Source organism: Vitis riparia, chromosome 12 (assembly GCF_004353265.1).
Source record: "Vitis riparia cultivar Riparia Gloire de Montpellier isolate 1030 chromosome 12, EGFV_Vit.rip_1.0, whole genome shotgun sequence".
NCBI classification, from domain to species: Eukaryota; Viridiplantae; Streptophyta; class Magnoliopsida; order Vitales; family Vitaceae; genus Vitis; species Vitis riparia.
In genome coordinates this window covers 20,942,421-20,960,574 of record NC_048442.1, presented here as the reverse complement: position 1 = coordinate 20,960,574, position 18,154 = coordinate 20,942,421, and the positions used below count along the sequence as shown (strand labels likewise).

The following is an 18,154-nucleotide window of genomic DNA, read 5'->3' as shown; positions in this document are numbered from 1 at the left end:
TAAAAAATGAAAAATAAAAAATAAATTTATAAGTTAGTGAATTGTTTTTATATATTTTGTTACACAATAATGAGAAAAGGAAATAGAAAAAATAAATAAATAAAAATATACAAATTTATGTAAAAAACATATAGAGAATAAGGAAATCCACCGTAGGGTAGAGGAGGTACAACATAAGCATAATATATGTATGTGTGAGTAATTAACAAAATAAGTCCATACCGCAAGACGAAGCCCCCACAACCCCAAACCCGACATGATCAATGGATATATATATATGTGTGTATGTATATTTGTATATGTGTGTGTGAGTAATGAACAAAACAGATTCATACCGCAAAATGAAACACCCACTAGGATTCGAGTTAATAGCCGCAAACCTCCAAAAAAATGTCTCATAATCATAATTTCACTTAAAAATATCGCATTGTGAGCTTTTTGGATTGGATTAAAAAGAATTCAAGTCACCAAATTTTAACTTATTTTACTTTTTTTTCTTTTATATGAAAATTAAATAATTATAAATTTATAACTAATTTTAATTATATTTATTTTTCAAAATAAAAAATAAAAAAAATATTTTTCTTAAATTTATTTTTCTTTCTTTCACGTATTTCAAGAACCAAATATAGCTTATAATAAGTGTGACCCTAACTAATTTGAACTTTACATGAAGTAAGTTGAATTTAGTGATGTACGAATTTATAGTGAGGTCAAACTAAACCCACGTCACACTAAATTAATTACACCTTTAATTGAGATTTATTGAGTTGACCAATTTAATTAATTAACAAGTCTTCTATTTTTTATGATGGTATGAATGAGACTTCGCAACATTGACGCAAAAAATCCATTCCCACCAACTGATGAAAATTTCAACTTCTAAAGGTGGGCTGAGGTCAGCGCGATGCTTTCCACACTCCAACATACAGCTACATGCACCACATCCATGGATGAAAGACTTCAACCAATGATATTATTTTCTATTTAAATAACCCCTTTTTATATAGATGAATTGCATGGTCACATGAATTTCATATGATTACATGGTCCCAAGATCAGATGAATTTCACATAATTACATGGAGAAGAAGACTAATCTAATTAAGTTATGCTAATGGTTGGAAGAGGAAAAGTGTACATTGAATAGGGCTCTAAGGTGGTATTTGTTTTTTGACTGAATATAAAAGTTAAAATATTTAGTTTTTTCTATTTAACTAAAAGTAATATGTTGGTATCAATCAACACAAATAAATTGAATTTATTGCTAATAAGTTCATTTTAGTTATGTTGGTTGATATCAATACGTTATTTTTAGCTGAATAAAAAAAAATCAAATGTTTTTATTTTTGTTTTCAGTCAAAAAACAAACACCATTTAAAATATAATATAAATGACATGAGCGGACTAAAAAGTAGACCAATTGTAAAGAAAATTATTGGAAAAAATGTGTTTTTATCCTCTAATATGAAAATATGAATAAGACGGAAACCATGAACTTTGCATATTTCAAATTATGAATTCTACTCCCAAAATATTTGGGTTTTCATACACTCTTGTTTGATGTGTATTTCAGTCTCATGAAATACTTAGCAATTGTTTTGAGAGTAGAATTGTTAATTTGAAATATACAAAGTTAGGTTTCCATTTTGCTAATATTTGTATACCAGAAGATGAAAATATACTTTTTCCCAAAATTATTTAGAATAAAGCAATCATAAATCATAATATAGTACTACATATATAATTTATATATCTCAATGAAATTAATCTCACCACCTTAATAATTTCTTCCCACTGAAGAGAGTATTTAGGAAACCTTACTTTATTTAATTAGGAGATAAATGATTATCACTTAGGTGACGTTTGCATATATTTTTTTAATCTTAAATTGAAACACACTTGAATTTGATTTGAGTTTAAATACAACATAATGTGATTAAAAGATTTTTTTTTTTTTTATCAATATTTGAATGTTATTAAGAGTGTGTTTGACACTGATTTTATAAAGTATTTCTAACATTTTTAATACTTTAAAGATAAAAATTTTCAAATGTTAAAAAAAAAAATAGAAATACTTCCTAAAATTACTGTCAAGCACACTCTAAATTATTTATTTTTACTAATACCTTAGAGCTCATTTGATAATGATTTTAATCGAAATGATTTTAATTTATAGTGTTTTTTAAAATTAATTTTTAGAATAACCACGTACCAAAATATCAAATTAGGAAATTGATGGTCGGGTAATAATTAAATTTTTAATTATTAAATTTAGTCGATTGCTTACTTATTTGTATATAATGCACATTTGGATGTATGAATTTATGACTGAAAAGAATCTTCATAAATTTTAAAAATAAATTCATTACTTTTTGGATTTTTAATTTAGGAAATTAAGAACCTCAAATTCTAACTTTTTTTTTCACTTTTTAAAATTCAGTGAAATTATTGATCCGAGTGAATTTAAATGAGTGTGAGCTCTGCTTTAGAATTCTAATTGGGGAATTTTATTTGAGTGGATGATAGTTGATTTATTTAACTTGGATTTTAAATTTGAAAAAAATATAGTAAATTCATTTCTCATCCAAGTTTTATAATTCTAGTATTGTTGCTTTTGCTTTTGAATAAGCAATTCTTAGAAATTTATGATGTATAATTTGATTGAGAATTAGATAAGTTATGAGATAAAAAGACAATAATTGTATTCCATTTTGGGAATTAATGGATTTATTTTATACTTATTTCTTAAAAAAAAAAAAGCCAATTCTGATATCATTCATTTTGATTTTGAGTAAGAATTCTTAATTTAAAAAGTAGATCTAAATTCATTTGAGAAATAAGAGAGAAAATCATAAATAAATAAATAAAAAAGAACTTATGTTAGTTTTATTCAATATTTTGGACAACATTTTGCCAATTTATTTCTAAATTGAAGTACACTCTATTTACTTTTATGTCAATTGTAGAAGTTAAAAATAAAAAGATAAGAGAGGAAAAAAATTAATTTTTTTCTTTAAGACAAATTAACTTTTTTCTCTAAGACAAATTATAAAAATGTTAACTTTTTTTTATTAAGATAAACTTATCTTAGAATAAGTAATAAATTAAAAGAGAAAAGATTCAAAAATTACTTTAAGAATAAGGTAACAAAAAAAAATCAAACAAACAAACAAATAATGTCTTAATATTGTTAGTAGGCAATGGGATTGAGGATTGTTGGGATCTTGATTTTTCCCGTCTCATTCCCTTAGCTTTTATAACCCTTTCTTTTAATTATATTTGAACAGAAATCTATTCGAACATAATTTGTTCGAATATAGTCTATCCGAACATAATTTATTCGAACATAGTCTATCCAAACATAAACTATGTGCAAATATAGTCTCATAATATAATTCTATTTCATAATACGTATTCTTTTATTATCTAATATTACTACATATATACTTCTATTGTTTTCTTAAAAAATCTAGTCTAGCATATATTATTAATTATTTTATCATTTGCCAAAGTCCATTCAAAATTTTTTTATTTAGTTAATTTTCATTCCTATAATTTAGTTAATTTTCACTTTTTTATTTCCATATAAATTTTCATCAATATAAAAAAAATCTAGGCCCAAGGAAAAGACTAAATTCAAACATCTAACTACTATTGAATGTCATTAGGTTATAAGTATGTAGTCAATTAACTATTATTGGTAGAAAAATACTATGTTATTATTATTATTATTATTTATTGCTTGTAAAACTAGGAACTGCATTAACGTTATTTTTGGCATTCCTGTAAATTGATATGGCATGTGGGGGTAGAAGTAGGGTTTGTGAATTCAGAAGTAGAGGGATGTGCTGATGTGGAGCTTTTATAAATAGGGTTTGTCAATTTTGGGGTTTTCACCTGAAAGAATTAATCCAGCTGTAAATCAATAAAGTCCATTGTGGAATAGTTTCGGCAGGTCTATTTCCAAGGCCATAAAGTCAAGCATGCACACAAATATGAGGTTTTGATTGTTGTCCACTTGTCACTCAATTCCAAATACTTAAACATCATCCTACTTTGAATATTGCAGTGCAGTTTTAATGGCCACGAAATAGGCTTCAATATTTGGTTCTTCTCTTCAATACTTCTCCACAAAAGAGTGAAAAATGAGTGTGAAAGTGTGAAGAGAGAGAGAGAGAGAGAGAGAGAGAGAGAGAGAGAGAGAGAGAGAGAGAAGAGAGAGAGAGAGAGAGAGAGAGAGAGAGAGAGAGGAGAGAGAGAGAGAGAGAGAGAGAGAGAGAGAGAGAGAGAGAGGAGAGAGGGAGAGAGGGAGAGAGAGAGAGGAGAGAGAGAGAGGGAGAGAGGGAGAGAGAGAGAGAGAGAGAGAGAGAGAGAGAGAGAGAGAGAGAGAGAGAGAGAGAGAGAGAGAGAGAGAGAGGGTAGCATGTGTAATATAGCATGTGCAGAATGTGAAAGATATTAATTACTTTCAAAATGTATGTTAAGAGTTTGAACAGATGAAATAGGTAGAGAAAGACCCATATGCATAGATTTCTCACGCACATGGATTAAAATATTCAAATCAAAACTATCGCTCATCATTGTTCCATTTACTTTTACCACCTAAAATATTTATTATCGACACGTTCTGAGACCCATATACATATATATTTATATATGATGCATATTCACACGCATACACGCTCTTCATATACATATATATAAACCCTCTTCCTCATCTATCCTCCTATCTCAATCTTCTGTACAATTACTTCATCACCAATGGCTGCAAAGCTTCTAAACCTCTTTGATTTCTACTGGTTTCAACATCTAATCTTCTCAAACAAGCCACCTCCACCATCTCCTCCACCACCTGCCCCACACCCAGATCTCCAATTCTATGATCCCTTCAAGGAATCAAACCTCTCTGAGCATCTTCCCACTCTTCATGTTAGGTCTCTTGGTGATGCTGACCAGTTCTTGAGCTCCCAGGAGAGCTTCACCTTGGATAATTCTGTGTCCCCAAGCTCAGTCCTCCAGGCATCAAAGCTCCAAAGAATCTTCTCTGCGAAAGAACTTGGAGAAGGGTACCCGACATTTGCTGAGACTGATAGACCAATAGAGAGAAAGGTTTATGGTGGAAGGAGAAGAAAAGGGAGCAGAAAGAGCTTGTCAGAGCTTGAGTTGGAGGAGGTGAAGGGGTTCATGGATCTGGGGTTTGTATTCTCCGAAGAAGATAAGAATTCATGGCTGGTGTCCATCGTTCCCGGGCTGAAGAGATTGGGAAGAAAAAGCACTAGTGGCGGTGAAGATCATGATGAAGAAGAAGATGGTGAGAACATTGAAAAGAGTGAAGTTTCAAGGCCTTATTTATCAGAAGCATGGGGTGTGTTGGATAGGAGAAGAAAGGAAATGGATGGATTGCTGAATTGGAGAATTCCAGCTTCTGCTAATGAAATGGACATGAAAGATCATCTCAGACTTTGGGCTCACACTGTTGCCTCTGCTGTAAGATAGAAACATCATCATCATCATCACTGTTTGATTCCTTTGCCTGTGTTAAACCATTGTTTGTACGTAAATAAAAAGATGAGGAGAAGTTGAATTAGATCTTGTTTCATGGTAAGGATTTTGTTTGTTTTTTTTTAATGGGCGTGGGGGGAAGAGATTGAGGAAGCAATAACATGTGAAGTAATTAAGATTTTTGACAACTTAACAAACTTGGAAGGACATTGGGTGGGTACTTGTCTTCTTAAAAACTCTTAAGGAAAGAGGTGACTGCAAAGTCTGAAATTATTTGGGGAGTTAATGAAATGGGGAGTCTGATGATTTGACTTGGTTTCTGTTGAAGAACTCCTGCACAAATACCAAATGATATAGAGTTTTCAAATGTGGGAAAGTGCCAATATGACATTGATGACGCTTTTGACTCTTTTCCTGCATTTTGTGGATTGGAAAGGCTTTGGACCCACAAGTTGGTGAGTGTTTTAGACAGCAAAAGCCATACACAATTATTTATTTTCTTTTTTAAAAAAATAAAAATAAAAATAAAACATGAGAAAATATTTTGAAACATGCTCTCTTCAAAGTTACTTTTTGTACTTTAAAGTATACAATGTCACCCATTCATGTTCATCAGAGTTATTGCCTTAACTTGGGATATAATTAATCTTCCATAATTCACTTTTATTTTTCTGCTTCATTAATTTGTTTCATGGCAAATAGGTTGATCATAATTACAAGGTCCCCAGATCAATGGGTTTGTTTACATATAAATTACATGAGGGACATGATTCATCACATGTGTCTTCCATTAACCATCTCTAGATGTATTGATTACAAGTAAATATAGGAATGTAAAAAGGTAAAGGGTATCAAGAATCATTGGTCATTTTTCCTTCTTGTTGGAGATTGCCTCAGGAAGCTTGAAGGTGGGGGGTTTGTCTGCACCCTTTCTTGAGTACTCCCTCCATCTTCGAGCAGCTGCTGCAGCTCTCTTTGCTCTCTCTTTCACTTCCTCCTCTGCAACAACAATGTATCAGATACTTTCAATTTTCTATTCACACTGTTTTTAATGGTAAACAGCCAAAGCATTCTTTGTCATGAACCTCCATTATTGTAAAGTATATCACAACCTCAGTCCACTATCCCCCCATCTTGTCATTAACTCCTTTAGTGCTATCTTTCATGAATCCATGTGTTCCCATGTCTGGACATTTTAGGCTTTATTTACCACTTTCATACTAGAGTCCAATTTGAACACCTAGGGTTTGCATGTAAATATCTAAGGGTAATTCTTTATGAGGTGATACATGTGCTTTATTGAAACATAATGTCATTATTTGCCCCGATCAAGCTCTCAACATTTCAAGATCATTCTTGAAAGAAATCTTTTGGCAACCTAAACATCAAGAATTTTAGTCACTAAAGCCTCAATAAAGTCTTTGATGGTTGGGGGATTGGAATTTTTGTGTGCATGGATTGATGAACACTTAATCATTGTAGAAAGAAAAAATTTAATTTTAGGGATAAATGTTTGGACTACCTATTCTCCTCCCTCAATGTAGTTTTATATCAAGACAATTTTTTCATTTAGCTTTACAAACGACACTCCCCAACACTTTTCCACCTTATCAACCAATTCTAATTCCCTAGCAATGCTTGGAAAGAACTAGCAGTAGAAGCATTAAACAGAGAGGCAAAATATACCAGTAGCAGAAAGAGGTTACAAAATGCTGCCAAGGAAAACTGCCAAAATGCTCGTCAATCATATGAATTAAAATATTAGCGATTTCCTTCTACAAAAATAACTCTCACCTTTATTTTGGATGTCTTTTGGACTGCCCCAAAGGTTGCTCCAGTAAGATTCAGTTTTATCAGAACCTTTTTTCTTCATCATCCTTATTTTAGCTTGTTCCTGCAACAAATTTAGCATCTTCACCCATCAAACCTTCTAATTGAAGTAATAAAATAAATGCATATATATCATTTTCTTTAAGAGTCTATATTACCTAAGCAATGTACATCATGAACATTTCTTCCATGCACTAAAATCAACATGAGCAGAGTAAAAAGTAGGCCAGTTGTAGAGAAAATTCTTTAGATCAACGCATTCAGAAATTTGTGGGTTAATAGCTCAAATAGAATTTCACCCTCATCTCATTTCCTTTTGGAATGATTTGGTATTTACGTCAAAATACTACAATCACTTATTACTAAGAAACTTGGGTTGAGGATGACAGGTCCTAGATACAATCCCTAGTACCCCTTTCTTTTAGGATAACTTTCTTAAATCCACTTTATTTTTTTGTGTTTGTCTAAACGCTACTTGATATCACATTTCCATGCAACATTACTGGGTTTTCATCAGTAGGGTTTGTCAAATTTTGGTTTTAATCTGAAAGTGTCCCAACTTTAAATCATCAATCTGAAATAACTAAAATCCTGTGCAAACAGAATTACAAGGGCATAAAGTCATGTTTTTTAGCAATTTTTTTTAAGAGTTTAAAAGTGTTTTCGGGTTTTTGCCTCATGGCTTAGAAATTAGCTCTGTAAGATCCTTGGAAATATGAGTCATTTAACTGAACCTTTGTGTTGGCAACTGTCGTATACATCTGATGACCATTCAAATGAGAGATGGCTAGATCATTAAAAAAACTTTTTTTTTTGGTATTTTTCTGCAGAGAAAAGTTTATTCTAGCCATCGAGCCTTGACAATTTTTAACCAAGAATTAGCTCTAAGTAAGATATGTAAATGAAGGTGAACAGACAAGTCAGAGTTCATACCAAGGCTTTTGATTGCCTCTTTTCCCATCGGGTGCTTGCCTGCCAAATGAGAGGTGCAAGTTAATAAGAACCTCTGGGCCAATAATGAAGAGGAGTAAATTTCAGGAACAGTTCAACTGTTTTTATTTGAGGATTCTGAAAAGATGAGCCCTAAAACTAAGAGATCTTGAAAAGATACAAATAAGTCTCTTAGAAAAGTTCCAAGTTCCAAGTTCACTTGCCAACTAAACAGGATGACATGATCAGATGAAAATAATAATAATAATAACACTCACCATTCTGAACACATCCACTGCTCCAGATCCCATGCCTGAGAGCATCAATGCAACCTGATAAATAATTGAAAACAAAACCTGCTTTAGCTAATTAAACCTTTATTTTGCATGAGCATGAGAAGTGAAACAAAACATACAATACTTTTGTGTGAAATTAGAGAAAAATTTCTCTAGTGTGTCTTTCATAACAAAATGTAAAGTTTTGCAACCACAGTGGTATTTGCAGATTATCCGGATAAAGTTATCCTTAACAATATGTTTACATAACAAACATAAATGTAAAGTTTTCAAAAGATATCGGCCATAAAGTAGAATAAATATGTCAAATCAAGCATCCATTGAAACCCCCGGAATAACCAAGGTTTTGTTATTTTGGATCATCAAGCATGTTATTAATCAAATCCACGTTTTGACAGCGTCTTAATTTTTTTATTAGGAGGGGCAAATCTTTTTTTAATCTTTTCTTCACAAGAAACTTGAACCACTACATGAATGAAAAGCAAAACAAAAGACAGAGGAGAGTTTTTCCTGTTACCAAGCCCAATACCTAGGGAAACACTATCCCCGTGACTCTCTTAGCAAGTAAAAGATCATGCATGCAAGTTCCTTGAATAAGATCAACAATTTTAGAGAGCCACATACAAAGTTTACAAATCAAGTTCAGCTTGACTCATCATATGCATGATTTTTAGAATTATCACAGGTTGATCAAGCTAGGCCAGGCTCAGGTCTAATATGTATTCTTTTCCAATAAATGCATTTTATGAGGGGATTCTAGGCCAGGCCTGGAAAACAGTCCATCCTAGGTTTAAATTTCAGGAAAAAAATATTTTGTATACAAAAAAGTTCAATAAGTTACCATTCATTGAGGAAGTTATGAAATTGGTTAATACAAGAAATTGAAGATATCAGATCAAGAAGATATATGTCATCATCATAAATTCAGAAGAAAAGAAACTGCATAGTAGTTGTGTGGCCTTACATTTATTTTTTCTACCCTGCGCATTTCGTCTTCCAGCAATGACAATTGTGCAGCAGAGGTCCAATGGATGCAATCAACTGGGCTGAAACAAAGAAGATTTAGTTATCCAACTGTCTGAAATGATCTACTACATCAACTTCTTAGCATTCAAGAAACAAAGCTCATTGATCATTCATGTCCATATTGGGTTTTTATTAAAAGAAAAAAAGGATAGGATGTAAGGCTAAACACTTCATACTGTGTGCAAACTGGACTTTCAGTTTTGCTCCAAGTCCCAAGGAATTAAGCCTTCTGATGAATGTTGTGTTATCATGAACCAAGCTAGAATTCATTGGGATTGACCTAAATAACCTTTCTTGATATTCGACATGGTATTTAAGTTGCTCAATTATGATATCTCATCTAGTGACCATAAATTCCCAAATCAATTAAACTAAAAACAGGACCAAAGATAGTTTTCTAGGGAGACCAGTTATTACAGCTTGCAGTAAGAGTGGAATACAATCATCACAAGTAGAAATGAAACCTCATGTGGTCTTGCCAAAGACGTTTTCCATGCTCAAATATGTTTCTTTATTTCTTTCTTTTCATTTTTTAGTTTTATATTTTCAAATTTTTGAGATGTGTGTGGCTAAACCTGACCATCCAATGTCAGACATGTGCCTCTTGGTAAGGGGAATGCAGGAAAAATATTCATGTATAGGGGTGACTGTCAAAGTTCACCAGGTTTAGTAAGAATGCAGTATAGACCAATCATTCTCATAAATCAGAGCAAAAACTCATTATATAGTAAGAGAAAGGAGAATGGAGCAGACTAACAGAGACTATGCATGCCTCCATCATCTCCCCAAGATTATTAGCTCCATAGGTTTTGAGTTTGCTAGAGTGACAGAGACCATAAGTCTCAGCAGTCCAATTGAGTTTGCTAGAATGATGGAGACCATAAGTGTTATCAAGATATATATTATGATCCATGATCACACAACATTGTGTCTCTTGGAAATATCATTCGCAGCTTATCTTAAAGTAAACCATTAACAATAATAATGATAACTTGTCTTCAGTCTACAGGCTTGAATACCATACTTCAATAACACTAAAATATTGCAAAGAAATAGCATATTGGATTTTACCAGAAGGAACAGCAAAGAACATGATTGCGGTTTGATGATGTTCTTTCTTATGAATATACTCAGCAGTTCAACAAAAGCCACAAAACAAATCTATCATCAATACCATGATTATATTCAAGTGGCAGAAACCTACCAACTATCAATCGCTTGTTGAACTAATTCAGGCTTCCCACATTGGCTGTATACTCTGGCTCTTCCAAAGTCTTCCTCAATTCCAAAGACATCCGGAGCAACATTGGCACAATTCTTGCAGCCTATGAAGAAAATTAGAATATTTTGCTTCCAGTATTATCAAAACCAATAAATTAGTTGCAAGGAAATAAGCTTCTATATTTGGTCTTTTTCCTAGCCAGTAAGATTTCTTAAGCTCAGGATCACAGACTTCTGCTCTCCAGTAGAGAGTTCAAAGCGAGCATGTGTGAGAGAGAATCTAGCTATAACAATAGTGGCAATACAAGGAGTCAAAAACTCGATAATGGTATGACCAGAAATGAAAACTTTGCACATACCTATGCAGCTAAATTCATCCACAAATGCATGATCCCTTGGACTGGAATCATCGAAGAAAGGGTTGATTGCAGTCAATGCATGCCCATGAATTTCATCATAAACCAGACGTTGTACAGGATCGCTGAGCACCTGCACTGCAATACTCCATTTATAGTAGCAGCACACAAAAGTTGACTATGAGCTTGAAGCATTTCATTTCAAATTTGGGAACCCACCGCATAGACTTCATTAATGAACATGCAGAAATTTGTGTTCTCTGGATCGTCCCCACTCAAATCCGGATGGCAAGCTTTCATGCAATTGTAATAGGCTTTCTTAATCTGGGCTGGTGTGGCATCTGGAAGCTGGTAATATGGGCAAACCAATTATCAGAACTATCATATAGAGTACAAAGCAAGAACTAAAAAGAGAGCAACCACAGATTAAAATTACTTGCAAAAAAGAATCAAATCCTGAAGAATTAGGGGATAGTTCACTCAGAAGAGAGAAGAACTTCTCTTCTTCAAACCAATTATCAGAAAGCAAGAATTAAAAAGAGAGCAACCACAGATTAAATTTACTTCTACACTCAAAACTCAAGAAAGCCACTTCTAAAATACTATGAAAAAAAACTGTCACATGCATGCTTATATACATATACATGTGTGTGAATTGAAAAATGAAGTATTACCAGGCCCAAGACTGTATAGTAGTCCTCTGCCACCGCCTCTGACGAAGCCTGGCCGGCGGCTGCAACCCGAAATCTCCGGCGGGAAGAATGAGCGAGGTTAGTCCAACCTCTGGTGGGCTTGGGGTATGGGCTCCTCGAGGAGAAATTATGCAATGGGTTTTGGAATTTGAGCGAGTCTGTGCATACGGGCGAGAGCAATTGAGCCATTAAAGAGTGGGAAGTTGTGGGTTTGTAACAGAGGAGTGAGGAGGAAGAAGAAGTTATGAATGAAACAAGGCTGATAATTTTTGTGGGTTAAATTGGGAATATGAGGAAATTTTAAGGTGGAAGCAATTTTGGCGTGAAAGGCGGCATTGCTGACATGGCATCACCACAGCCATTTGTTATAATAAAATCTGTATCGCCTCATGCTACACTACGTATTTCTGACATTTGGCACGTGTCATTGCGTGGATAATTCTTTCTCCCACACTCTTGGATTTTTCTTTTCCTTTGAAATCTTACGTGTGATCTCTCACGAAAGGAATAGTAGTCGCTTGCCCAGGTAAGAAACCCTAAAGAATTCAAAGATGGGTACAACAATAATTGAATTTAACGTGCATAATAAGAAGATATCACAAGGTTTCGTGTGGTGTGTACGCGACTATGATTGAAATTAAATTAATATAGTCAAAAAATAAAAATAAAAATTACAACTTTCATGGTATAGTTTATTGTGGGCTTAAATTCTAATGAACTTGAAACTAAATTAGAAAATTCAAAGTTAATAAGGAGTGCTTGAGAGTCCACAAGAAGTGCTTAAGCGCTCATGCAATTTTTTTGGACAACTTCTTATTTTGTACGTTGTTCAAATTCTTTTCTAAGTTTTTTGTTACCATTCATTGGTAGGCCTAATAAGATTTATAAATACATCTATTAGTTGTATTTTTACATGGTATTGGCTCTAGAGTTTATTGTCATTTTCTCTATTTATTTTGCTATCGTAATTAAAACTAATTCAAACTTCTAAAATTGTCTTTTGATATGAAAACCAATATTAAACCTATGGCATCAGAATTCCTATATCACAATCCATTTCGCTTTTGCTTTATTTTCAATCAATTTTCCCTTTTTTCATTGAAAAACCTTGTGGATTAAATGATGTTTTGGAAACAATAAAAATATTAAAACCCCACATGCAATTGATACACTATTATGTCTTGAATTCATAAAAAAAGTTACTACCATATGGTTAACACTTAAATCTCATTCATGTAACCTATCCATACAAACTACATGTATATTAAATTACAAGTACATAAATTCAATGATGGTGTAGGTTACAAAACCAATGTTTACAAATGATAAAATTAAGAATGAAAGAGGGAAAATATATATATATATATATACCAAAGGATGCCTTTGATGGTTGTATTGTTATTGATGAAAACTTGGCTTTCTTCAATCCAGTTTTTGCTTGCCTCATATTTGTAGCCCTCCTCTTCAAAGTTTAGTTGAAGAAATTTCTCTAGAGTTTCCCCTTGATTTTTCTCAAAGTTTCTTCATCTTTGAATTTATTGTGTTTATAGGTTAAACATCACATTAGATTATGTCAAGTGCTTCCTTTAGGATTTTCACATGTCTACTTCTCTTTCACTCTTCTCTCTTCTTGCATCCTTCTCTTGTTTTCATCCCAATCAACTCAAAGAGAGATCCTTCAAATCATGCCATGTGTTTGTCTGGTGAACAATGATAGAATATGTTCAACATGAAGCTTGAATCAATCTTGTTGTACTACGTAGGGGATGTCTTGGTCAAGTTTGTCCATATTGTATTTTTAACACTCTTATAATTTAGGGTTTCATTTTAGAGAGAAAAATTAGAGTGTGACCATAATTAAAAGGAGAGGGTAAGCTTTTCTCTTTTATTTGATTAGTAGATTCTTGAGTGTCGATGTGCTTTATGCATGTATGGATTACATTGATCACCTAACCACTTTAAAAGTCTCATTTGTTCTTTATTTTTGTTGTATGTGTGTGTGTGTGTGTGTTAGTTAAGTTAACAACGGGTATTAGAGCACCCAATTTCACAAATCCTAGGCTTTGACGTGTTTAACCAATCACCATTTGAGCATAAATAATGGGATCAAATAATAGTTCATACAAAATTGAGAAGTTTGATGGTACAAATTTCAATTTCTAGAAGATGCAAATGGAGGGTTATCTATACTAGAAATATTTGTATCTATTACTAGGAAAAAAGCTAAAATAGATGGATGAAAAGGAATGGGTTTTGTTTGATTGCAAAGCTCTTGGTGTGATTAAGTTAACCTTATTGAAATTGATTGCCTTCAATATTAAAAACCAGAATACAAAAACATCCTTCATCATCTGCCTAACCAGTATGTATGAATAACACTGCAACAAATAAGGTATACCTAATTAAGAAGCTCTTTAATTTGAATATGCTAAAGAATAAGAATTTTTAGCAACACCTAAATGAATTTAATGAGATCACTGATCAATTAAATTTAGTTGACATCAAATTTGATGATGAAATTCAAGCCTTATTAATCCTTCATTTTGTAGCAAAAAAAAAAAAAAAAACAAATTTTAAAATTAAGATCTAGAATAATAGTGCTTTAGAAATCTTTATATGTGATTTGGATATTCTTAAATCAATTCCGCATAATAAAGAAAATGCCTAAAGTATCTGGAAGTCTCATATACCCAAGATCTTTTGCCAATGACTTTAACTTTTATCTTTGCACTCTAAAAGGTGGGTTTTTGGAAAGGGAGAAAGCTATGACTACTTTCTTTTGGGAGATGGAAAACGACATTCTAAAAAGTAATGGAAACCTCAATCCCTAAAAGGGTATTTATAAGATTCCCTAATTGGGTTTAAGTGACTTGAGTCTACTAAAAGTTTGGGTCATTTAATCAAACCCAAAATGAGTCATAATTGATCAATTAACCTAATAAGGTTGTCTAATTAATCAATTAATCAAATTCAAAGACTTTGGTCACTAACTCCTGTGCAACGTTATGTAATTATCAAAACACTCTTGTACATGAAGTGAGCCTAAAGCTAATCCAACTCTCATAAACCGTGTCATTAAGGTATATGAACTCAAGTAGGGGCTATTGGGACCCATAGGAGTATTAGTTTCCCTAAAATCCAATTCTGAAATTGATTTAACATGCCACTTCAATATTCTATGTAAATAACAATGAAACAAAGTTTGAGAGCATGACCTACTATCCACTACATTCAAACTTCCCATAAATTGGTGTCCATAGTTATCGCTTAAAAAGATTACTCATCTATTCCTTGAGTCATATATCTCACTTATTATATGACTAATTGACATACCCTAACTTCAAGGAGCATACATCAAATTTCCACTAAATGAAATGTTATGGTCATAGTCTTTTGAATCACCCAAGAGAACACACTATTTCAATCATATGAGATATAATAGTGTCTCTATTGAGAATACCTATTGTCACTAGCCTCCATCAATAGTGTTCCAATCTACATGGATATATGACCACCTTAGGGTCTTAGCCATAAGTTAAAGCCTCCTATCGACTTTAGCGTATACTTAATATCCTTTCAAGGTTGAGAGTTCATGCAGTATAATAGTTTGGTGAATCATGATAATCGATAACCTTCCATCATGATTCACTATAGATTATGTCTAATGTGTATCATGTACACTAGTGCACTTACCATAGGAAAATCATCTTAATGAGAAGGACAAGTCATTTCTTCAATTAGGAGATAGTGCAATACATTATCAAATGGATTACCTAAATCCATGAACTGACTGTGGACTACTTATTACTTTATAAGAAACCCATAACTTAGATCTTCTATACAACTCCTAATACATATGAAATAGTAAATGGAAAACCAAGAAACATAAATAAATAAATTTATAAACGAATCTTAATTTGTTACATCATGTTATGCTTTCTAAGGTTCAATCCCAACACTTAGCATGTCCTAAGCTCTTATGTCATAACCAACTTTGATCATGCATGCTTGAAAAAATTTACCATGACCATCATATTTTTTAATAACAATTATATAAACATTGTCACTTCTATCACTACTACAAAAAGTTTATTGAAGAATGCTTCATTCTTGGCGCTTTTAACAAGTGTCAATAATTATGAGGAAAAATGGATGGATAATGGAGCATAGAAAATATACCTCAATGTTGGCATTTTAGTGGAGTATATAATGGTGCTTATGAATGTTGGTGCTTTAAAAAGTGCTAGGGAATTGACTATATGATTAAGGCAATCTTTGGCATTTCTTAGAAGCACCATTTTCTCTGCTCATATATAAATCCCTTTTTTTTCCTTCATACACTCACACCCCACTTCCCTCACAATACAAATAGCTAAAATTAGATTGGCTACTAAAGCTTGAAGACCATTAACAATATATGTGAACCTTGTAAACATCTCAATAATGGTTTATTATCATTCATAGAAAATAATTCATAACTATGAATAATTAAATTAATTTTAGATTCCTTTACTTGATTTGTTCTTTCACGAGTTATTCCAAAGAAACTCCAAACCTTCTTTAGCTAATTTACATTGACAAACACAATTATACTAATTTCTATCAATAACATAATACAGAAAGTTAATTGAGTTTTCCTTTTATCAAGCTCATCTCATTTTTGTTTAGGTTTTGGAATCACCACTCCATTATCTAGTTTTGAAGGAATATTGTGACCATTTTTAATGACATCCCAAAGATCAAAATCAGTAGTTGTGAAAACCAAACTTATCCTATTTTTATTTTCTTCTTATAAACTTGAAACTCAACTGATTTAAAATAGTTAGTACATTTAACCATGTTTTGTTATCATCAAAACTTAATTAGGAGAATATTGGGCTAACAGTAAGTGTTATCAACCTCTCAAGATTATCTCTTCAATCCATGAGTTACAGATCTTATTATGTTTTTATGACACTCTAACTCACAAAGAGTATATGTTAAATTCCATTAAAAGAATTACTATGAAGCCACAAATTTTATGATCACATATCTTAGAATCACCTAAGGGGACACATTGTTTTAATCCTATGAGATATCATGGTGTTATTATCGAGAATACCTATTGTCACCAACCTTCATCAATAATGACCCAATTCGTTGGGAATATACTATTACTTGTCTCACCCATAGGTTAAACTTTCTTATTGATTTTAGTATAAACTTAATATCCCCTCAAGGTTGAGAGTCTGTGTAATATAGTAACTTGGTGAATCCTGACTACTTAATAGCTAATATCATGATTCATCATAGGTCTTGTTAAATGTGTAACCATCACATTAGTGCATTTACCATAAGAAACCCGTCTCGAGGACCAAGACCAACCATATCTCCAATTTAGAGGTAGTGCACTACAACCTTATATGGATTATCTAAGTTTATGAACTAGTTATGAACAACTTGTCAATCTTACAAAGAACCTATAACATAAATCTTCTATGCAACTCATAATATACTCGAGTCATGTATAATACAAATAATACAGACCTAAATGCTCAATTTAATATCAATACAAATAAGAGATATCAGGGGAAAAGTCAAGTGTAACTTTGTTGTATTATGTTTTGCTTTTAAAAGTTTTATCCCAATAATTATTAATAAAGGTAAAGTGCATATCTGACTTGATCCGTATAAAATTAGGTTTATGTCTGACATGTTCCTAACTTAAGAAATAATCTTATTTCTATTGGGTAGTGGTGAAAAATGACCATATGACAACTTTTGCAAGTGACCATAAGAAGAGTGACCCTTTACAACACAACAAACAATTGTGAAACTATTACATTTATTAAGAGCAAAGAAAATATGAATCTATTGCACCAAAGGTTTGTCCACATGAATAGTAAGAGACTAGAAAGCACTTGAATACGAAATTGTCATGTTTGAGGTAAGTTTACATTGACATGTGTGATTTGTTAGATTATATCTATCAACTAATTAATGAACTATCAAACTTTCCTCAACTATAGTAGAAATCGAATTTATTTTCGGTTCAATGAGGTTCCCAAAGCTCTCCCAACATTAACCTAACCCACAAGATTTTGATGCCACAATATTGTAATGCATTTAACCATCATATCAAATATTAATAACAAAAAAGAAAAAAGAAAAAAAAAAAAGGCCATTCTATGATATTAAAATATTCTCTCTTTTAATACCGTAAAGAAAAGTAAAAAAGTCAATATTAAAGTTTTCAGAATTTACAAATCTAATTTCAAATTCAGCATCAGATACGTATTCGCTATTCCCTAGAAGATTGG

General features: G+C 32.3%; 2 protein-coding genes across 2 annotated transcripts; one reads left to right on the top strand and one right to left on the bottom strand.

The window, feature by feature from the left end:
- The first annotated feature begins 4,723 nt into the window (after positions 1-4,723).
- LOC117927147 lies at positions 4,724-5,689 on the top strand. The gene has a single exon (XM_034846563.1). The coding sequence runs from the start codon at positions 4,764-4,766 to the stop codon at positions 5,496-5,498; it is 735 nt and encodes a 244-aa protein (XP_034702454.1). The 5' UTR covers positions 4,724-4,763; the 3' UTR covers positions 5,499-5,689.
- A 457-nt stretch (positions 5,690-6,146) lies between these two features.
- On the bottom strand, positions 6,147-12,118 carry LOC117926132 (chaperone protein dnaJ C76, chloroplastic). Its single transcript, XM_034845208.1, has 9 exons — positions 11,838-12,118; positions 11,383-11,511; positions 11,167-11,296; positions 10,791-10,911; positions 9,525-9,606; positions 8,543-8,596; positions 8,268-8,306; positions 7,299-7,398; positions 6,147-6,503 (listed from the first exon to the last, which is right to left on the bottom strand). The coding sequence occupies exons 1-9, from the start codon at positions 12,042-12,044 to the stop codon at positions 6,370-6,372; spliced, it is 996 nt and encodes a 331-aa protein (XP_034701099.1). The 5' UTR covers positions 12,045-12,118; the 3' UTR covers positions 6,147-6,369.
- Positions 12,119-18,154: the final 6,036 nt, after the last annotated feature.